Raw genomic sequence first — 24,161 nt, forward strand, 5'->3', positions numbered from 1 at the left:
CAGCAAAAATAGAACACAGAGACAGAAATGAGAAATCATTCCATTCAGAATTTGAGTGATGGTTTTGCCATTGTCCTAACTGTCCTCCACATTTGATGAGCTTTTACTTATGGAATACAAAATCCATCCGCCTCCCTCACAAAAATCTGCAGAAATGCAATTAACACCTCAGTAGTCATCAGTTTCCATACTTCTAAGATGCTGATCCAAATAACTAGTCTTTTTCTTTTTCTCCACAGCTATTAGACCCAGAAAAGAGATTCTTCTGGATAACATACCTGTCAATCATAATCCCACAACGAAAGATACATAATGTAGGAAATATTTCCGATTGGATTCAAATTATGGTTGTATTTTTGGAGGTTCTAAAATCCTAAGTACCTATAACAATAGTAATGTGAAAGTAGTCTTCTGGTAATGTTGGATCTAATTTTTTTTTATCTGGTGGAAAAGCTATGTAACAACGTAGATTAAAAACAAAATGTTGGTTGCACTTGAGGCTAAGCAGAGAAAAATGGTTAACATTTCAAATTTACAGCTTTTCATCAGATTATTTAGAACGATGCAAAATACTTTGAGTAGTAGTTTAAGATTGTTTTACTATATTACATTACATAACAATTTCCAACAACAACTGTACAGTAATTTGGTAGTTATACAAGAATATAAAATAGAATTGTAGTTTTTGGCAGAGAAGAAGGCCACTTGGCCCATAGTGTCTGTGCCAAACAAGAAATGAGCCATCCAGCCTAATAAGCGGCATTTCATTTGTAGCTCTGCAGGCTAAGATGCTGATGAGTGGAGAGTTTCTGCATCTATTACCCTTTTAGGCTGTGAGTTCCAGATCCTTCCCACTCTTTGGGTGAAAATGTTTTTCTTTACCTCCGAGTTGTTTAAAGTAAATGCGTACTACTCGCTGACTAAGGTAGTAGCTACTAAGGTAAAAATGTCTCATCCGGTCTATTCAGGGTCTTAACACCGCAGTCAAATCACTTTTCAGCCTCCTCTATTCTCAGGCCAAAATAAACCCAATCTTTCCTCATTATTACCAAAACAGGAAAATGCAATTTCCTCATAAAATTCCCCTATATACTGTCTAGTGTAATGATATCCTTTCTGTAGTGAGTTGACCAGACTGTACACAGTACTCCAGCTTTAGATTAGATTAGATTACTTACAGTGTGGAAACAAGCCCTTCGACCCAACAAGTCCACACCAACCCGCCGAAGCGCAACCCACCCATACCCCTAAATTTACCCCTTACCTAACACTACAGGCAATTTAGCATGGCCAATTCACTTCGACCCAGCTAATGATATATATAGTTCCAACATAATCTCCATGCTCTCATATTCTATGCCAAAAGTTGTAAAAGTAATGCACATGCCTTCTCAAACACTATGTTGACCTGCTTTACTATTTTGACAAACTCAAGTGAGTGCCTTTTCTCAGTGTTTGCATTGCTCATCAACAAGGTGAAAACCTCTGTTCAATAACCAAGCAGATGGGAAGTAGAAGACAGGACTGCCAACCACCAAGTACAAGTCCACTCACAAAAGCAGAAATGGCTGGAAAAGCTCAGCAGGCCTGGCAGAATCCATGGAAAGAAATCAGAGTCATTGTTTCAGAAAGGGTTACTGGACCTGAGACATTAACTCTTGATTTCTCTCCACAGATGCTGCCAGACCTGCTGAACTTTTCCAGCCATTTCTATTTTTGGTTCTGATATCCAGCATCTGCAGTTCTTTCAGTTTTTATTATGGATCAATTCATATCTTCTGCTAATGTTATTGGCTGATGTAATCACGAGTCCTGTTCTGGTTGAATTACTTAAGGCCATAGGATTGCTTTAAAAGATACAATGAATGACCGACAAACCATGTTTTTCATATATGTATATCGAATTACCTGTCTTCAGGTGAAGACATATCCTGTGGTAAGGCCTTGTGCAGGTTATTTCCAGTTAACATCGGATTGGTTAGGACTCTACCTGTTGCTGATGATCCGTAGTATTTCCAGTGTGAGTGCTTTTATGAGTCTGGACATCTATTTGATGAATGACTTGTATCTTTTAATGTTAAAAAGTTCATTACACTTGTTTTTTCTTCCAACCATTTGCCTCTGGCTTCCAGAAAAAATCCAACGTGACTTGGTTCACAGCACCTGGTCAAGTCTTTTATTTTTCATCTAAATGTTCAATTTTACTTTCTTCTAAATCCACCTTACCAAATTGTATATTGTTATCCAAGTAATGAATTGTGCATTCAGTTACTGAAACATTTGGGTCTTTTTTAATTCTGCTGACAGATTTCCATGGAAAACCATCTTGGGCAATTAGCCTCTGTTCTATCTATATAAGATGTCCATTGGAATTTGGATACAAACACATGTGAGAAATACAAGATCTTATCACGTTTTATCTTTCACAAATGGATAATATTTGGATACGTGCAAGAATCCTAATGTTGTCTCACATATGTGGCAGGATTTAATTGTCAAGATTGACCTGGTTGAATGTAGATTAAAGTGTAGTATTAAACTATTAAGCAATTGAGATGACTTAATGTTACAGACAGGTAATACAGGAATTATATATCTTGTTTAGAACATAGAACAATACAGCGAAGAACAGGCCCTTCGGCCCATGATGTTGCACCGACCTGTGAACTATTCTCAACTCGTCCCCCTACACGATCCCAAAACCATCCATGTGCATATTTAAGGATTGTTTAAATCTCCCTAGTGTAGCTGAGTTGACTACATTAGTAGGTAGGGCATTCCACGCCCTTAACACTCTTTGCGTAAAGATATCTGTCTTCAATCTATCACCCCTCAACTTGTAGTTATGCCCCCCTTAACACTGACGTCACCATCTTAGGAAAAAGACTTTCACTGTCTGTCCTATCTAATCCTCCGATCATCTTGTATGTCTCTGTCAAATCCCCGCTTAGCCTTCTTGCCAATGAGTCTCTCAGCCTTTCCTCATTAGACTTTCCTTCCAGACCTGGAAACATCCTGGTAAATCTCCTTTGCACCTTTTACAATGCTTCCACATCCTTCCCGAAATATGGGGGCCAGAACTGTACACAATAGTCCAAGTGTGGCCGCACCAGCGTTTTGTATAGTTGTAGCATGATATTGCGGTTCCGGAACTCAATCCTCTACAAATGAAACCTAAGACACCGTATGCCTTGTTAACAGCACTATCCACCTGGGTGGCAACACAGGGATCGATGTACATGGACTCCAAGATACCTCTGCACGTGATCCATCTAATGAGAAAACATGTGAAGTGAAGCCAGTTATCAAATTTTCATTCCCTCCATGCCATATATTTATTACCACTCTTACATGTGGGAGTGAAGAAACCCATGCGTAGTGGGTCTGTGGTGTTATAATTTTGTGACTCTCCACTACGTTACCCCCAAGGTGAAGTGTTCTTTCTCTGAGGACGTTTTGGCTTTGCCATCTCTCAATGGCATCAGAGTTGTCTCTGCTGCAACACCGGAGGGATGTCCAAATTGTAGAATCACAACACTCATCGAGTGCCTCATAATAATGACAGAAGGGATTTGAATCTCATGGCATAATGAGTTCTCTGTTTCTATTACAGGACAACAGAGGAGCAGTTCATCTGCTTTTAAGTGCATCCAGAATTATACTAGATTTTTAACAAAAAGGTGACGATGTACAGGATATCCTCTGGGTGTATCCCAGTCAGGCCTGCATAACCATTTCCATCAATCCCATTGAATGGCCAAGGCAGTATTTCCTCCTTCTGTTTTCCATGTGTTCTGTATATCTAATGAATTTACTTTCATTCATTTTATTGTTAGGTGTCGATAGTTTTATTTGAAAATTTTGAAAAGTAAGGGCAAGATGATGTGACTGGTGCACCTATGATCTGTGTGATGAACTATTTGTTTTATGTAAAATAAAGTGATCCTAAATGTGTTTCTCTGGGCCATCTTTCTTCACGTTACTGATGTGCTTTTAACCTGACTAGTTATACTACTTAACCTCCAGATATTCTTTAACCTATCTGGAAGCAAAACGTTCAGTCATTATCAGATGAATGATGAGTCATCTAGTTTGAGAATTGTCTTGCACATTCATACGTTCTTAGTCTGTCATCCAGTGTTTTGAGATGCTGGCCAGGCATTTAATAACCCTCATTATATGCGAAGGCGTTTCCTTGGGCATGTTTGATTTTTCGGGTGACTCAATTTCAGGAGCATATCGAAAAGGTTTTTTGAAGTTCTGTTTGGAGTCTCAACGTGTGTATGCTGTGTTACGTTTTGTTTATCAGAGATCTGTTTAACAACCTTGGTAGTAAGGATGCCCCCATAATTTGTTTATTAATTGCGTAGCAAGCACTGAATCTCTGAATTCCAGAAGAAGATTGATTGCTCTATTGGTCCACGTTTAGAATTTGATTTCAAGGCTGCCCGGTTTCTCTTTTTGCAGCTCCGTTTGTTTAATGCATTTGTGTTGTCCAAGGGCAATTTTGGATGTAAATCTGAAGTCACACAACTGCAAGTATGATCACAGGTTGTTTTGGCAAACCAGATTCTCTACTTTTAGCGTTGTGGCAGGTGATCGCACAATATTTACTGCTTTGATCCTTGAGGAGTCTGTGGGCATTAACTCCAAAGTGGCAAAAGTGAGTACTGCAGCTGCTGGAGAGCAGAGTCAAGAATGTGGTGCTGGAAAAGCACAGCAGGTCAGGCAGCATCAGAGAAACAGGAAAATCAACGTTTTGGCAAAAGCCCTTCATCAGGAAATCCCAGCCTCATTCCCGATGAATGTCTTGTGCCCGAAACATTGATTTTTCTGCTTCTCTGATGCTGCCTGGCCTGATGTGCTTTTCCAGCACCACTCTCATTCATGTCAAAGTCCCCACTCCTCTACAACACTTGATATTCTTGCATTGGTTGTGTAATCCTTTGCCATGTTTGACTTCCCCAAAAGGATTAAATCACACTTGCCCACATTTGATCTACCTACCTGACCAGTCTATTAATATATTACTGCAATGTACAAGCTATCTACCACACAGCCAATTTTTCTATTGCATACATTTCAGTCACTGCTCCTATATTTATGCCCAAATTATTACTCCATTCTATAAAAAGGAGAGGACTTTGAATTGGTCCCTGCAGAACCCCTTTGAAACAACCTTCTTGTTACAAAATCTACCAAACTATCATCCTTTGTTTCCTATCACTGAGTCAGTTTTATATCCAGCTTGCTGAATTCCCCTGGATCCTGTGGGTTCATTTCAGTCTGTCTGTAAGTAGAATTTTGTCACAAGCATTCCAACGTCCATGTAATTCCAACATTGCACAACCCTCATTAATCCTCCTTGTTATGTCCTAAAAACGTAACCCAGTTAGAGACAATTTCCTCTTAGCAAATTCATACTAATTAATCCGTGCCTTTGTAAGGAATGCTTCCTTCTATCTCTCAGAAACTAATAATGTGTCCATTACAGAGTTGTATTGTCTGGCCTGTAATTATTCAGTTTTTCTGTTGCCCCTTTGAAACAAAAAACATTAGCAGTCCTCTAAACCTCGAGCATCAAAGTTACATCGTGAGTATAGTAAAATGATGGTCAGACTTTGTTATTTCCTCCTTGGCTTCTTTTAATAGCCTGTGATACGTTTCATCAGGACCTGATGATTGATCCATGTCAAGGATGATAATCCCACTATTACTTCCTTGATCCTTAGCATCACAACATGCTGACATCTGAAATAATCCTTGCTTTAGCTTCCTTTAACTGAAAAGGTCTGAGCTGTCCCATGTAGATGTTGTGGTAGTCCTGGAGCCCACTTGTAGAAAACTTACCTAACAAATTAAAACGCAGAAAAATAATTAGAAAACATAATTAATTACTTTGTGTTCTACCATCTATTGCAAATATGGTGAATACGAGTTTGTCAACAGATCTTGGTCTCTTTCAATTAATCTACAACAGACATGATGCAAGAAAAATATCAGTAGGTGAAATTAAAGTCTTGGTATAGTGGCCATTTGGCATACTCTTCATGCCCGTGCTCTTCAATAGTAACTCAGTTAGACCCATTTACATATTTCTTTTCCCTCTGCTGCTACAATTTTGTTTTCTCCTCGGATAATCATTTAGTTTTTTTTAGAAGTCAACAATTAAACCTGCCTCCAACACGTATTCCAAATATAGGACTTCAGTTACTCTACATCATTTTTAACTGTACTGTTTATTCTTGATCTGTAGGTCTTGAGTGTTTGCTGTGGCAGTGGCAAATATAAAATCATGACAAGTAACAGAATCTTTTTTTTCTGATTCCCTCTGCTGCATCCCCTGTCAGACTGTTAGATCTAGTGCAGAAAGTTTATGTGTTTATGTTTGTGTAAAATTACATAATTACACTGATATAGCAAATTGAGCTGGGTTCATATCTGTTTGCAAACATGCAAAATTTTGTATTAACAAGAGGAATTGTCTGAATGTAAGCCTTAGCTTTGTATTTGTGTAGGCTATTGAAGAATGCTGATGAGAGTTGAGTCCACCTTCTGTTTATGATTCCAAGAAAGATTGGCTTAATATCTTTGAAAATCTGAAGCTCATCCTTTTTGATTTAGAAAGACTTTGAAGGTTCATTGATCATAATATATTTTTTCTTCCAAAATCAGCTCTTCACATTTGATTTTTATTTTTGAGACTGATTTCAGCTTGAAGATGAAGGCACCATTCATAGAGTGGCTGTACAATTGTATAGGACTACACAGTTGTAACTGCATTTATCCAAGCATGTGTATAAAGTACCTTGCTAATCTAACCATACTGTTCTGATGATTTACTAACTAAATCTAAAGCAACTTTTTTGTTTAAATGAAGTTTCAACTTTTTTATATTATGGCAGTTATAATCCATGTTCATACAAATACCTTATTGTAAAATAAATCGGTCTTTTCTGGTAGCTTTTCTTTTCAATTTTCTATCCATTCATTTGTCTGTCTTATATTGGGAAGTTTTCTCTTGTTTCTCAACTGTATGTTGCTTATATCTTAAAGCTGTTCTGCTAAGAATTACATGTTCCAATGCATGATTACTTACATAAAAGTTACCGATGGTTATTCGTATTGGTATGATCTTTTTCTTTCGTAATCTTGCTGATACCTTAACTCTCCCTGCCTTGTAACCAACTCCTTCAACCTTTTAAAATGGTATGAATTCCTGATTTCATGAATTCTTCAAATTACTTTCTTCCCTGAACAACATAGAGTCATAGAGATGTACAGCACATCCTGTCTATTTGCTGCTAAGAATTGTACAATGGACTTGAGATGTGACCTATTCATTGCATTGTACAGCAATCGGTTAGGAATTGACCGACAGGTTTAGACAGTACATTTGGACACAGCTCAGGCTTGGAGGGCCGAAGGGCCTGTTCCTGGGCTGTAAATTTTCTTTGTTCTTTAATAGTTCACCTACTTAAGCTCTGCTCTACAAATAAATTATTTGTATATTTTTTACCACAGCAAAACAGTGCTGACTGTTTTACATAAATCCTAAATTTCTCTTGAGATCATCACTGTTCCATTTTGTATAGCATTTACGCATTTAATTCCCTGCCCAGGTGCTACTTATTTTCCATCTGTCCTCATTATATTTTTAACTGCCAATTATTTATCCCAAATACTTGAAAGATCTACTTCCTTCTGAATCTGCAAGTTTCCTGAATATTTGTGCTGTCTCCAATTTTGGCATCATGTACAACAAGGTTGAATGTATGAAGCAAATTTCCAAGTCATTATTAAGCATTTGAAATAGTGAGTGTCCCAATACAAACTGAAGATATCTAATTTTGTTCCAGCATTCAGTTGAAAAATAAGACACAAACTGGCAAATGTAAACCAATTAAAATAACCTCCATGTTGTTTGAGGGCTTTCTGAAATTCAATCAGTGAAAATCTAAGTATGGTTTTAGAAGGTTATGCCTTACAAACCAATTGAAAATATTTGCATTCATTAGAGTTCAGAGGATGTCATTTATTTCAATGTTTTAAAAGTAATTTGAAGATGTTTTCTTCTGTAAGAATAATAGGGTGTTCAAGCGTAATATACTGTTACTGTTTGTTCCCATGATAAGTTGTGTAAATAGGTTCAAAAATGGGCTTAGTAACAGAATTGAAGATAATTTACTGACACGTCGAAGCTTCAAAAATAAGGTATGACTTTGTTAAATTATGCTTTAGTCGAAAGACTTGCTTTTGAAGGTGTTATCTTAAAATACATGATTTAACCATTGATATAATCATGCTAGCAAGTTGTGAGAAGATTTGTAGCTCAGGTTCTGGATGTAAGTTCGCTCGCTGAGCTGGAAGGTTCGTTTTCCTTCCAGCTCAGCGAGCAAACTTACATCCATAATCGTGCTGTCCAAAATGATTGTGTTACACTTGAGCAGTCATAGGCATCCCCCCAATAACTGATACTAATCTTTTCCTCTGCAGAGCTTTTGCCACATGATTACCTTCAAGAGCTCAAAATCTCTGAGATTTATCTGTTTGAGATTATCTATTGTTTCAATGTTTGCCTAACTTGAAATGCTGCCAGAAAGATATCAATAAACAATATTGAAACATGACTGGTTTGATGGGGTATTGAGGGAATGAACAGTGTAAATTTATCCAAATGCTGAGCTTTTTCAAAAAAGTGATCACAGTAAACTAAACGAGTAATTGATATGTTGATGTATCATTACAGAAGAACAAGGAAGACCTTGTAGGAAACTCAGCCCTTCAAGATAACTCTGCCTTTTAACATAGTCAGAGAGATATGCAGCACGGAAATAGACCTTTTGGTCCAACCCGTCCATGCCAACCAGATATCCTAAATTAATCTAGTCCCATTCGCCAGCACTTGGCCCATATCCCTCTAAACCCTTCCTATTCATATACCTATCCAGATGTATTTTAAATGTTGTCATTGTACCAGCCTCCACCACTTCCACTGACAGCTCATTCCATACGTGCACCACCCTTTGCATGAAAACATTGCTCATTCGGTCCCTTTTATATCTTTCTCCTCTCAGCCTAAACCTATGTCCACTTGTTCTGGACTCCTGGTTCCCAGGGAAAAGATCTTGTCTATTTATCCTATCCATGCCCCTCATGATCTTATAAAACTCTATAAGGTCACCCTTCAGCCTCCGATGCTCCAGAGAAAACTGCCCCAGCCTATGGATATCATGTCATACTTTTATGTACTCAGTTCAAAACCTGTTGAAAAGAAAATCTTGATAATCTTAAGGTGGCATTCTAAATCTCCAATGTCTTAAAGAAACCATTTTCTAAACCTTTCCTTCAAGACCACCTTCAAAAAGAAACAAGTATGCAAACAAAGCATTTCTCATTCCAAATTCGAAGTTCAAAAAGGTGTGTTTTGAGAACAAGCTAAATTATTCTTTCTTTCACAGCATCTTTTCAACAGAAGTTTGAAAACAAACACTTTTTTTAAACTTTCCATGAAATAAGATTTCAAAGTTTTGAACTTATAGTACTTTAGGATTACTCCCTGTTTCAGTGCTGGTATCAATCAAATGTACAGAATGCTGTCATTGTAACTTGTTGGGAACACTGTGAATACAATGCAATTTTCACAGAAGGTTTCTTTAACTTCATTGGGGGAAAGGGATTTATTGATCTCTTCCTTAACTGTCCCGAAGGGACCTACTCTGCTGCTCACCCTTTCCAGCTCCAGGGTAATGCTGCAAATTTGTCTCACTACACAGAGAATTTAAGATTTAAGGAAAAACCAAGTGTTTTTGTGACAGCTTTGAAAGTACTGTGAAGCAGCAATGCTAACCACTGAACGACCATGCCACCTATTTGCTGTGAAACAAAACCGTATCCATCCACTTCAAGCAAAACGTGCTAACACATCTACTGTTCAACACAAATTATATACATATTTATTGAATATATAAATACTCCATATTGTGCAGATAGTTTACTGCTGAACCAAAGGAGCAGGGTGAAGGCTCATTGATTTAATTACATCTACAACCCTCCTCTTCTTCCCGGACCAAGATAAGGGCCCTGTGTCATATTATTTTTCAGAAGAAAGGGAGGGTCAAGCTTCTTTCTTAGATTTCATCATCTTCAAACTCCGTGACATCAATTTTCTCAGACTTTAGTAGAGGGAATTACCATTCCAAAGTTTCCTCTTTTTTTCTGATTCACACCAACAAACATTTAAGATGAGCAAATCTTATTATCTGAAATTAAAGATTCACTCATGTATTACATTAATATTTGGAAGTGCACTCTGGCTAGAAAATGATATGGCTGATCTCCTGGTCTCAGCACCACTCCTGCCTCCTCCCCAGAGCTCTTTATCCTGCTTTTCATCAGAAACATCTATTTTTTATTTGAATCGTTTGATTGATTCTGCCTCCACTGCATTCTGGGGCAGTGAGTTCCACAGATTCACAATCCTCAGCAGTTTTTCTTTGTCTCAGTTTTGAATCTACATCTCACTATATCTGTGATCTCACGTTCAAGACTGTCCCACAAGGGGGAACATCTATTCAACATCCATGTTAACAATCACCTTAAGCACGTTAGATATTTTTCAATTATATCAATCAGATCCCCTCTCATTCTTCCAACTGTAGCAAGGACAGCACTAAGCTATGCAACCACTCCTTGTCTCAACCTGGTGAACCTCTGAACTGCCTCCAGTGCCCACCAGATCCTTCCTCAAGTAAGGAGACCAAAACTGGACACAGTACTCCAGGTGTGGTCTCACCAATGCCTTGCATAATTGTAACAACACTTTCTAACTTGTGTAATTCAGTCCTGCAATAATGTAAGGATTCCATTTGTCTTTCTTATATACTGCTTCTGCATACCCACTTTCTGCCATTCATGTACAAAGACACCCAGATCCTTTTGCACTGACATATTTTGAAACTGCTTCCCATTTAAATAATAATTTGCCCTTTTTATCTTGCAGCCAAAATGAACAACTTCACACTTACCCAGATTAAACTGCCAGATTCTGACAGTTTTCTTCTAGGAAAACTGGAGGAATTTTTCTAGTTCCCTAGCCAATCAAAATCCATCTATAAGCTCTTTATCTCCTCATCATTTCCTATCAATTTTAGTTTCATCCACAAATGTTGCAACATTACACTTTGTCCCTACTGCAAATTATTTATAAACATTGTAAATAGTTGAGGTTAGACAGCCGAACTCTGTGGCACCCCACTAATTGCAGTTTGCCAGCCAGAGAAGGACCCATTGATTCCTGACCCTCCGCTTTCTGTCAATCAGCCAATCATCTATCCAAACCAATACTCTACCTTTAACCCCTTGGGATCTAACCTTCTTAATCAGGTTTTTTAAAAAAATTGGCATGTTGTCAACTGACTTCTGGAAGTTTAGATATACAATATGCAATGGATCCCCATTATCCACCTTCCTGGTTATATCCTCAAAGAACTCTAGCTAGCTTGTCAAGCACCACTTGCCCCTTTTGAAAACATGCTGGTGTATTAAGCCTTAATTTTCCAAGTGTTCAGGTATCTCCTCTTTTATGATTGACTCCAACAATTTCCCCACTACAGAGATCAAACAAGCTGTTCTGGAGTTTCCCATTTTTGGCCTATCTTCTTTTTTGAATAAGGATGCTACATTAGCATGTTTCAAATCCACTGCTATCTTTTCAGAATCCAGGGAATTTTGGAATATCAAAACTAATATATCCATTATCTCTGCTACCACCTCCTTTAATACCATTGGATGCTGCCATCAGGACTTGGGACTTATCTCCTTTAATTTTATATGTTTACTTAATATGCTATCCCTAGTTAAGGTATTTTCACCAAGGTCATCTTTAGTAGCTGCAGTTTTTGGGAAGAAATTATTATTTTCCACTGTGAAAACTGAGACAAAATATGGGTTTAGTGCCTCTGCCATTTCTGAGTTTCCCATTCTTGCCTTGCCATTTTCATCCTCTAAAGGGTTCATTACTCTCTTCCTTTTTATACACTTGATCAACCAATTACTTCAGTCAATATACATATTCAAATCCTGATGAAGCGCTTATCCCCGAAATGTCAATTCCCCTGCTCCTTGGATGCTGCCTGATGGCTGTGCTTTTCCAGCACCACACTCTTCGATTCTGATTTCTAGCATCTGCAGTATTCATTTTTTTCCGTATTCAAATCACCCATAATTACCTTGGTGCCCTTGTCACAAGTCCTCTTTATTTTCTGGTTTTTATCATGTCCTACTTTTGAAGTACTGTTTGGGGTCCTGTAACTTACTCCTACCAAGGGGTTTCTTCCCTTGCTTTGTAATTCCACCCAGACTGATTCAACATTTTGCTCCCTAGTGCCAAAATCATTACTAAATACAGCCTTGATGTCATCCTTAATACCAAAGCAATCTCCTTCCATTGCTTCTTTTCCATCCTTTCAGAATATTGAATACTCTTGGACATTTAACTCCCAGTGATGATCTTCCCGTAACCACATTTCAATCATTCTCCCCAAGTTGTAGCCGTTTGTCTCTATTTGTGCCTCAGCTCATCAACTACATTCTGAATACTGCATGCTTTTATGTACACAGTTTTCAAATACTTCGTCTTTCTCTTTTAATATTTTCTTGTGCACTGTGCTTTCCACATTGTGTGTCCTCATTTATTCAAACCGGCAGACAAGGGAGGCGCAGTGGTAGTTTGATGCACCGATCTTTACACCGCTGAAGCTAGACGCCAACTCACGGACACCTCCTCCTGCTGCCCCCTTGACCATGACCACACCTCCCACCACCAAACCATCATCTCCCAGACCATCCATAACCTCATCACCTCAGGGGATTTCCCATCCACCGCCTCCAACCTCATAGTCCCACAACCTCGCATTGCTCGTTTCTACCTCCTGCCCAAAATCCACAAACCTGACTGCCCCGGCTGACCCATTGTCTCAGCCTGCTCCTGCCCCACCGAACTCATCTCTGCATACCTCGACATGGTCCTGTCCCCCTTAGTCCAAGAACTCCCCACCTACGTTCAGGACACCACCTCCTCCATGATTTTCGCTTCCCCAGCCCTCAACGCCTTCACGATGGACATCCAGTCCCAATACACTTCCATCCGCCATTACGAAGGCCTCCAAGCCCTCTGCTTCCTCTCTCACCGACCCAACCAGTACCCTTCCACTGACATCCTCCTTCGACTGACTGAACTGGTCCTCACTCTTAACACTTTCTCCTTCCAATCCTCCCACTTCTTCCAAACCAAAGGAGTAGCCATGGGCACCCGCATGGGCCCCAGCTATGCCTGCCTCTTCGTCGGATATGTGGAACAGTCCATCTTCCGCAGCTGCACTGGCGACATCCCCAACGTTTTCCTCTGCTACATCGATGATTGTATTGGCGCTACCTCGTGCTCCCACAAGGAGGTTGAACAGTTCATCCACTTTACTAACACCTTCCACCCCAACCTCAAATTTACCTGGGCTGTCTCAGACTCCTCCTTCCCCTTCCTAGACCTCTCCATTTCTATCTCGGGCGACCAACTCAACACAGACATTTACTACAAACCGACCGACTCCCACAGCTACCTAGATTACACTTCCTCCCACCCTGCCTCTTGTAAAAACACCATCCCATATTCCCAATTCCTTCGCCTCCGCCGTATCTGCTCCTAGGAGGACCAATTCCACTACCGAACAGCCCAAATTGCCTCTTTCTTTAAAGACCGCAATTTCCCCCCCGACGTGGTCGACGATGCTGTCCACTGCATCTCCTCCGCTTCCTGCACCTCCACCTTTGAACCCCGCCCCTCTAATCGCCACCAGGACAGAACCACACTGGTCCTAACCTTCCACCCCACCAACCTCCAGATACATTGTATCATCCTCAGTCATTTCTGCCATCTCCAAACCTCAGGCGACTGACTGTGTGGAGTTTGCACATTCTCCCCGTGTCTGCGTGGGTTTCCTCCGGGTGCTCCGGTTTCCTCCCACAGTCCAAAGATGTGCAGGTCAGGTGAATTGGCCATGCTAAATTGCCCGTAGTGTTAGGTAAGGGGTAAATGTAGGGGTATGGGTGAGTTGCGCTTCGGCGGGTCGGTGTGACTTGTTGGGCCGAAGGGCCTGTTTCCACACTGTAAGTAATCTAATCTAAAAATCTAATCAAACAGACCCCACCACCAGGGATATATTTCCCTCCCCACCCCTATCAGCGTTCTGGAGGGACCACTCCCCCCACGACTCCCTCGTCAGGTCCACACCGCCGACCAACCCAACCTCCACTCCCGGCACCTTCCCTGCAACTGCAAGAAGTGCAAAACTTGCGCCCACACCTCCCCCCTTACCTCCCTCCAAGGCCCCAATGGATCCTTCCATATTCGTCGCAAATTCACCTGCACCTCCACACACATCGTTTACTGTATCTGCTGCACCCGATGTGGTCTCCTCTACATTGGGGAAACAGGCCACCTACTTGTCGAATGTTTCAGGGGACACCTCTGGGACACCCGCACCAACCAACCCAACCGTCCCGTGGTTGAACACTTTAACTCCCCTTCCCACTCCACCAAGGACACGCAGGTCCTTGGCCTCCTCCATCCCCAGACCCTGGCCACACGACGCCTGGAGGAAGAGCACCTCATCTTCCTCCTAGGAACTCTCCAACCACACGAGATGAATGTAGATTTCTCTAGCTTCCTCATTTCCCCTCGCTCTACCTTATCTCAGTCCCAACCTCCGGATTCAGCACTGCCTTCTTGACCTGCAATTTTCTTCCCGACCTCTCCACCCCCACCCCGTCTCTGGCCTGTCACCCTCACCTTAACCTCCTTCCATGTATTCCCAGCACCCCCACCCCCAACCTTTTATCTCAGCCCGCCTGGCACACCAGCCTCATTCCTGAAGAAGGGCTTATGCCCGTAACATCGATTCTTCTGCTCCTCGGATGCTGCCTGGCCTGCTGCGCTTTTCCAGTACCACACTTTTCAACTCTGGTCTCCAGCGTCTGCAGTCCTCACTTTCTCCTTATTTATTAATCCCTGACAACTATGTCCCCACGTTTCAGCTACTCCTGGCTGCTGCTCCAAGGAAGTGGTCTGCAAAGACTGATCTCTGTTAGCTCATCATGCATTGCTTAACATACTACTCATCAAAACATCTTTTTTGGCACTTTGTACACAAGGAGATTCAGTTGATACATTAGGGCGGTTCAGTGGTTAGCACTGCTGCCTCACAGCATCAAGGACCCAGGCTCAATTCCAGCCTCGGGTGACTGGAATTTACACATTGTCCGTGTGTGTGTGTGTGTGCTCGCTCCGGTTTCTTCCCACAGTCCAAAGATGTGCAGTTCAGGTGAACTGGCCATGCTAAATTACCCATAGTGTTAAGTGCATTAGTCAGAGGGTAAAGGGTCAGGTTGGATTACTCTTTGGAGGGTCAAGAACCAAGGAAATTTACAGGCCCTTTGGCCCTCCAAGCCTGAGCTGATCCAAATCAACTGTCTAAACCCATCGCCCAATTCCTAAGCATTTGTATCCCTCTGCTCCCTACCTATTCAGGCATCTGTCCAGATGCACCTTAAATAAATCTACCATGCCTGCCTCTACTACCTCTGCTTGCAACTCCTTCCAGGCATCTGCCACCCTCTGTGTAAAGTACTTTGCGCATGTATCACCCTGAAACTTTCTCCTCTCACCTTGAATGCGTGACCTCTCGTTATCGAATCCCTCACTCTGGGGAAAAAACTCATCTCTATCCATTCTGTCTAAACCCTTCCTGATTTTGTAGACCTCAATCAGGTCCCCCCTCAATCTCCTTTTTTTCTAATGATAACAATCCTAACCTACTCAACCTCTCTTCATAGCTAGCACCTTCCATACCAGGCAACATCCTCATAAAACTTCTCTGCACCGTCTCCAAAGTGTCCACATCCTTTTGCTAATGTGGCAACCAGAACTGCGCACAGTATTCTAAATGCAGCCAAACCAAAGTCTTGTACAATTTTAACATGACCTGCCAGCTCTTATACTCAATACTCCGTCCGATGAAGGCAAGCATACCATATGCCTTCTTGACCACTCTTTCCACCTGTGCAACCACATTCAGGGTACAATGGACCTGAACTCCCAGATCTCTCTGCTCATCAACTTCTCCCAAGGCTCTTTCATTTATAGTATAGTTCGCTCTAGAATTAAACCTTTCAAAATGCATCCTTCACACTTGCCTGGATTGAACTCTATCTGCCACTTCTCTGCCCAACTCTCCAGTCTATCTATATTCTCCTGTATTCTTTGACAGTCCCCCATGCCTTCTGCTACTCCACCAATCTTTATGTCATCTGCAAACTTACTGATCAGACCAACAATGCCCTCTTCCAGATCACTTATGTATAACACAAACAACAGTGGCCCCAGTACTGATCCCTGTGGACCACCACCGGTCACCTTTCTCCATTTCGAGAAACTCCCTTCAACTACTACTCTTTGTCTCCTGTTGTTCAACAAAGTTCTTTATCCACCGAGCTAGAACACCCTGCACACCATGTGACTTCACTTTCTCCATTAGGTTACCATGGGGATCCCTTATCAAATTCCTTACTAAAGTCCATGTATATGATATCAACAGCCCTTCCTTCATCTATCAACTTGGTCACTTCCTCAAAGAACTATGAGCTGGTAAGGCATGATCTCCCCACCACAAAATCATGTTGCCTATTACTGATAAGCCCATTCTTTTCCAAATATAAATATATTTTATCCCTCAGTACCTTCTCCAGCAATTTTCCCATTACTGATGTCAGGCTCGCTGGTCAGTAGTTACCTGGAATATTCCTACTACCCTTCTTGTACAGGGGGACAACATGAGCAACCCTCCAGTCCTCCGGCACTTCACTTGTGTTTAAGGATGCTACAAAGATATCCGTCATGGCCCCAGCTATTTCCCCTCTCACCTCCCTCAACAACCTGGGATAGATCCAATCCGGTCCTGGGGACTTGTTCACTATAATATCCTTTAGACTACCCAACACATCTTCCCTCATTATGTCAACGTGATCCAGAGTAAACAGACTTCTATCTCTCATCTCAACATGTCCCTCTCCTCAGTGGGCACTGATGCAAAGTAATCATTGAGAATCTCACCCATTTTCTCAAGTTCGACACACAACCTTCCTTCCTTATTCTTTTGTGGACCAACCCTTTCTCGAGTTACTGTCTTGCTTCTTATATTATGAATAAAAGCCTTGGGAGTCTCCTTAATTCTGCTCGCTAAAGTTATTTCATGACTTTTTTTTAGCCTGCTTAATTCCTCGTTTAAGATTGGTCCTACTTTCCCAATGTTTTTCCAAGGCCCGTTCTGTTCTGAGCTGCCTGGACCTTTTGTACACTTCCTTTTTCCTCTTGGTTAGTTGCACAATTTTTCCTGTCATCCACAGTTCACGAATCTTGCCTTTTCTATCCCTTGTTTTCAAAGGAACGTGCCTATCCTGCACTACCTTCAATCTATCCTTGAAAGCTTCCCACATATCAAATGTGGACTTCTTTCAAATAGCTGCTCCCAATCCACATTTCCCAGCTCCTGCTGAATTTTAATATAATTGGCCTTGGCTCAGTTTAGTACTCTTCCCTTAGTTGGTGTGGTCTTGTTTTGCCGAAAGTCCTGTTTCCACACTGTAGGGAATTTAATCTAATCTAAACCATGCCAAGCAGTTGTGAAACTATGGAAGTGCGACAGAACACACTTCAGGCTGAATTTCCTAAGTGGAAATGGAAGTCAGGTGGCCTGGAAATACTGGTGCCTGCTGTTGTATCAGGGTTAGTATTCCTGTTCCAATGGCTGTATGTTAATTGGGTGAGGAGGATGGGGCAGTGATCCTGCTCTCCTCATAATGGACAAATAAAGTATTTAAAACTAAAAGGTAAAAAGAAGGTATCTAATGAAAATCTGAAACAGAAAGTTCTGGAGAAACTCAGCAGGTCTAGCAGCATCTGTGGAGAGACAAACAGTTGACATTCTGAGTCCGATATAACTTCTACAAAACTCAGAACTGAAACAGAAATGCACAATGCTGCAGGTTTAGTTTTAATAATAAAGCAAATAGCTTTTTCACAAGAGGCCTCTTCTGGTGTTCAGTTCTGGTCGCCCTGTTGTAGGAAAGATATTACTAAGCTGGAGAGGGTTCAGAAGAGATTTACCAGGATGTTGCCAGAATGGAGGGTTTGAATTATAAGGAGAAGTTGGATAGGCTGGGATATTTTTCACTGGAGGAGAAGAGGTTGAGAGGTGACCTTGTAGAGGTTTATAAAATAATGAGGGGCAAAGATAAGGTGAATGGCAGGTGTTTTTTTCCTCGGGTGGGGAATTTCAAAACTAGGGGGCATATGTTTAAGGTGAGAGGAGAAAGATTTTAAAAAGATATGAAAGCCAATACTTTTACATAGAGAGTATGTGTGGAATGAAAGTCCAGAGGAAGTGATGTGTGCAGGTACAGTTACAACATGTAAAAGATGTTTAGGTAGGTACATGAATAACAAATGTTTGGAGTGATATGACTAAGGTAGGTGGGACTACTTTAGTTTGTGATTATAGTCGGCATAGACTGGTTAGACTGAAGGGGCAGTTTCCGTATTCCATAACTCCATGACTCTATAAATGAAGATGAAATAGATAGATGCCAAATGTAGCCCCAGCGTCTTTTATTTGACATTGTGGATTTCATTGATGGTCATGAAATTAACATGAACTATTGACTGGCTGAGAACCAGAGAACATTCTGGGAAAATGCAGCAGGGAAAGATAAGAAGGGACACCTGGCAGACATTGCCTCATTGAGAACTCAATCATACACGAGACCAGCATTCACAAAGTTCATCAGAGCTGACCACACAGCCTGGCCAATTTAAGTGTATGGGAAGTACCTGATCCTAGTCTGGTAGCCAACAGTAAATTACATAAGGATTGAGATAAAGATTTAACATCACAATTAGTAGAGTAATTACTAATGGGTGGCACGGTGGCCCAGCAGTTAGCACTGCTGCCTCACAGCACCAGAGACCCGGGTTCAATTCCCGCCTCAGGCGACTGACTGTGTGGAGTTTGCACGCTCTCCCTGTGTCTGTGTGGGTTTCCTCCGGGTGCTCCGGTTTCCTCCCACAGTGCAAAGATGTGCAGGTCAGGTGAATTGGCCATACTAAATTGCCCATAGTGTTAGGTAAGGGGTAAATGTAGGGGTAGGGTTGCGCTTCGGCGGGTCGGTGTGGACTTGTTGGGCCGAAGGGCCTGTTTCCACTCTAATCTAATCTAATTAATGTATGATTTGAAGGTTTTATCACAAAAGAGCAATGTTTCAGATAATAATCAGCCATTTGGCTGCTTTTGTATCTTTATTTTGAGGATAAAATTGTGTTGTTTGCCTCACGAAGTGTAGTATCTGAGCATAATGAGATTGCATAGAAAGTGGTCAAAGTGTCCAAAGCATGAAAAATACCCTGGACTGCTGAGGCATAGGCCACTGATGAAAACTCCTCTGACCTAATGCCTGACATGGCCAGTCCCCTGGACATATATGGGAAGCTGTTTTTGACTTACTGTGTTGGAACCCCAATCAATAGTTGCCTCTATGGAGCTTCAGTGAGAATTTCATCCTGAAGATATGGATATTTAGCTGCCTACATGCTGCACATGTGATGTGTTTTCCATGTAAGCTGCTGGCACATTGAACAGGTTATGTAGTTCACTGCTGTACAGCAAAATATTCAACCCTAGACTGACAATTGCTGAGCCAGACAAGCTGTTCAGTTGCATGGCTACATTAAGTGGCAAGGCAAGGATGCTGTGAGCATGTAGGTTGGTGCTAAGAGAGTAAGCAATGCAGCCCTAAGTTGTAGATTAGAGTGGTGCTGGAAAAGCACAGCAGGTCCTTGCAAGAGGATTTGCAGTAAGGTTAAAATCAACTAGGCAAAAGTGAGAACTGCTCATGCTAGATTAGAGTGATGCTGGAAAAGCACAGCAGGTCAGGCAGCATCCAAGGAGCAGGAAAATCAACGTTTCCAGCAAAAGCCCTTCATCAGGAGTGAAGGCAGGAGCCTCAAGGATGGAGAGATAAATGGAAGGGGGGTGGGGCTGGGGAGAAGGTAGCCAAGAGATGAATGGAGGTGGGAATAAAGGTTAGAGAGGAGGGTGGAGTGGATAGGTGGGAAGGAAGATTGGCAGGTAGGACAGGTCATGAGGATGGTGCTGAGCTGGTAGGTTGGAACTGGGGTAAGTTGGGGAGAGGGGAAATGAGGAAACTGATGAAGTCCTGGGGTTGAAGTATTCCGAGGCGGAAGATGAGGCGTTCTTCCTCGAAGCGTCGGGTGGTGAGGGAATGGCGGTGGAGGAGGCCCAGGACCTGCACGTCTCGGCAGAGTTGGAGGGGGAGTTGAAATGTTGGGCCTCGGGGTGGTGGGGTTGATTGGTGGCTTTTGCTGGAAACGTTGATTTTCCTGCTTCTTGGATGCTGCCTGACCTGCTGTGCTTTTCCAACACCACTCTAATCTAGCATGAGCAGTTCTCACTTTTGCCTAGTTGATTTTAACCTTACTGCGAATCCTCTTGCAAGGATGTCTACCTTGAAGAAGTTCTCCTCCTCTCTCCACAAGAATCTCAGTGAGTCTCTCTCTCCCAGTGCAACCCCCAGGTCATCTCCTCTGCCCTGAAGCTCTTCAACCATGTCCTGAAACAGACTTGCTACAACAGCCACATCTACTTCCTCAGTGCTTGCCTCCGAAACCAACTGATCCCATATGGACTCTGGACTACATTCAAACCAGCATTGTTTGGATCCAAACAGGACAACCAGTGTAGACTACAGATTCAAAACCACCAGCAACGGTTTTCCTTCAGGATTGTCCGTTTCACGATTGCAGCAATACGCCGGCACCTAACCTCTCTACAGTCAGCTATGCCTCAACTGAGAGCCACACTCTTTCAGAATTGCAAAGGACCCCTTCTGTACTATATCCTAAGAAAAATTCATGTTTTCAACAAACAGTATTTCAACACCATCTCAAACATTAAAAACTGTAAGTACAACAAACTTTTATATACCCACCTCCATAACCAGCACTCCTCAAACATTCCAGAAGGTTCCCCGGCCTCCGGAACAACTGGGCCACCATTAGCCATGTGGCTGGTACAGCTACCATTTCCAGGGTAATCGATGATGTCACTTCCATCCCCATTATGGCCGCCTCCACAGCCGCTTCTGCCTCTCATGATTTCACATGCACCACACGTGACATCACTTCGCCTCTCATGTCACTGCTGACATCACGTGTTCAGCGACTTCCGCCCACCCCCTGCTGTGTTCGCCATCACTTCCGCCCCCCAATGCCATTCACCTGCATACTGCTGACACCCCGCCCCCAACAGATTCCACTGTCACCATCCCTGCCCCCTAGAACCCTGAGGGGAACATCATCCTTGCTCATAACTCCATTCCCATTCCCCCACCACGCCCACTCCAGTTACAGGTTCTGCCCCCATTCCCAGCTCCACACCTACACCAGGTCCTAGCTCCCAGCCCTGTCGAGTTTTCACATCTCCCCAGACCTCCCCCTCACTGAGGACATATGATCAGTCCTCAGCAAAGGCCTTACCTTTATTCCCGTCTGTCCACGCATCAATGAATTTAATACACGTTGTGACGTTGAACACTTCTTCTGCCACCTCTGCCTCCGAGCTTACTTTTTTAATCAAGATTCCCGCCCACCTTCCAAAGATCCCTTCACACACCTCCATCACATTGCAACCACCTGGACACCTCATGCTGGCCTATTACCTGCCCTCGATCTCTTCATTTCCAACTGCCACCAAGACATTAACCATCTCTACCCCCTCCCCCAATCCAATCTCTCATCTTCACACTGTGCACCCCTACACTCCCTCTGCTCCAATCCCAACCTCACCATCAAACCAACGGGATAAAGGGGGTGCAGAGGTAAATTGGCGCACTGACCTCTACACCGCTGAAGCCAGATGCCAACTTGAAGACACCTCCTCCTACTGCCCCCTCGACCATGACCCCACCCCCCATCACCAAACCATCATCTCCCAGACCATACACAACCTCAGGAGATCCCCCACCTACAGCTTCCAACCTCATTATCCGGGAACCCCGCACTGCCCAATTCTACCTCCTTCCCAAGATCCACAAGCCTGACCAACCTGGCCAACCCATTGTCTCAGCCTGCTCCTGCCCCACCAAACTCATCTTCATCTACCTCGATACTGTCCTATCCCCCACAGTCCAGGAACAACCCACATACGTTCAAGACACCACCCATGCCCTCCACCTCTAAGACTTCTGGTTCCCTGGCTCCCAACGCTATATTTTCATCATAGACATCCAATCCCTCTACACCTCCATCTGCCATGGCCAGGGCCTCCAAGCCCTCCGTTTCTTCTTCTCCCAATGTCCCCAACAGTACCCTTCCACCGACACACTCATTCGTTTGGCTGAACTGGTCCACACCCTTAACAATTTTTCCTTTGAAACCTCCCACTTCCTCCAGATGAAAGGGGTATCCATGGGCAACCGCATGGGCCCCAGCCATGCCTGTCTCTTTATCAGCTATGTAGAACAGTCCATCTTCCATAGTTAAACCGGCACCACTCCCCACCTCTTCCTCTGCTACATTGATGACGGCATCGGTGCTACATTCCATCCCGGCCTTAAATTCACCTGGACCATCTCTGACACCTACCTCTCCTTCCTGGACCTCTCCATCTTCATCAATGGCAACCAACTTGACACTGACATTTTTTACAAGCCCACCAACTCCCACAGCTACCTGGATTAAACCTTTTCCCACCTTACCTCCTGCAAAAATGCTATCCCGTATTCACAATTCCTCGGCCTCCACCTGTATCTGCTCCCAAGAGGACCAGTTCCACCACAGAACACACCAGATGGCCTTCTTCTTTAAAGACCGCAATTTCCCTTCCCATGTGGTTGAAGATGCCGTCCAACACATCTCATCCATTTTCTGCATCTCTGCCCCTCAAACCCCACCCCTCCAAGCATAACAAGGACAGAACCCCTTGGTCCTCACCTTCCACCCCACCAAGCTTCGCATAAACCGCATCATCCACTGACATTTCCGCCACCTCCAAACAGACCCCACCACCAGTGATATATTTCCCTCCCCACCCCTTTTGGCTTTCCGCAAAGACCATTCCCTCCGTGACTACCTGGTCAGGTCCATGCCCCTCCAACAATCCACTCTCCCCTCCTGGCACCTTCCCCTGCCACCACAGGAATTGCAAAACCTGTGCCCACAACTCCCCCTTCACCTCCATCCAAGGCCCCAAAGGAGCCTTCCACATCTATCAAAGTTTCACCTGTACATTCATCAATGTCATTTATTGGACTCGTTTCTCCCGATGCATTGGGGAGACAGGACGCCTTCTCGCAGACTGCTTTAGGGAACATCTCCTGGGAACCCACACCAATCAACCTCCACTCCCCGTGGCCCAACATTTCAACTCCCCCTCCCACTCTGCCGAGGACATGCAGGTCCTGGGCCTCCTCCACCGCCACTCCCTCACCACCCGACACTTGGAAGAAGAATGCCTCATCTTCCGCCTCGGAACACTTCAACCCCAGGGCATCAATGTGGACTTCACCAGTTTCCTCATTCACCCCCTCACCTTACCCCAGTTCCAACCTGCCAGCTCAGCACCATCCTCATGACCTGTCCTACTTGCCAATCTTCCTTCCCACTTATCCACTCCACCCTCCTCTCTGACCTATCACCTTCATCGCCACCTCCATCCACCTATTGTACAATTGGCTACCTTCTCCCCAGCCCCATACCCCTTCCATTTATCTCTCCAACCTGGAGGCTCCCTGCCTTCATTCATTCCTGATGAAGGGCTTTTGCTGGAAACGTCAATTTTCCTGCTCCTTGGATGCTGCCTGACCTGCTGTGCTTTTCCAGCACCACTCTAGGGCTGCATGTTTGCTCTCTTTTTAGTTTAGAAAGGCACCATGTGCTGACCACACCCTTGATGGGCCAAAGGATCTATTTCTGTGCTGTACCATTCTTTGTAATCCATTTTACATGCTGAATACCTGTATCAGAAAGGGCCTCTCTC

At 43.1% G+C, this 24,161-nt stretch overlaps 1 protein-coding gene across 15 annotated transcripts in view; it reads left to right on the plus strand.

Moving 5' to 3' along the window:
• lyrm7 (LYR motif containing 7) overlaps window positions 1-3,954 on the plus strand; it is a 41,215-nt gene extending 37,261 nt beyond the window's left edge. For 8 of the 15 annotated variants that reach the window (XM_087996917.1, XM_087996928.1, XM_087996960.1 and 5 more), the window contains one exon: window positions 240-3,954. In XM_087996917.1, coding sequence (XP_087853043.1) covers window positions 240-246 — 7 coding nt within the window. In that variant the 3' untranslated portion in view covers window positions 247-3,954. The remainder of the gene's footprint in view (window positions 1-239) is intronic. The other 7 variants (XR_015760357.1, XM_087996938.1, XR_015760358.1 and 4 more) reach the window with 5 other exon arrangements.
• The last annotated feature ends 20,207 nt before the right edge of the window (window positions 3,955-24,161 follow it).

Source organism: Chiloscyllium plagiosum, unplaced genomic scaffold (assembly GCF_037043375.1).
Source record: "Chiloscyllium plagiosum isolate Xiang-an unplaced genomic scaffold, Cpla_swu_hap1 HiC_scaffold_2, whole genome shotgun sequence".
In the NCBI taxonomy this organism is placed as follows: domain Eukaryota; kingdom Metazoa; phylum Chordata; class Chondrichthyes; order Orectolobiformes; family Hemiscylliidae; genus Chiloscyllium; species Chiloscyllium plagiosum.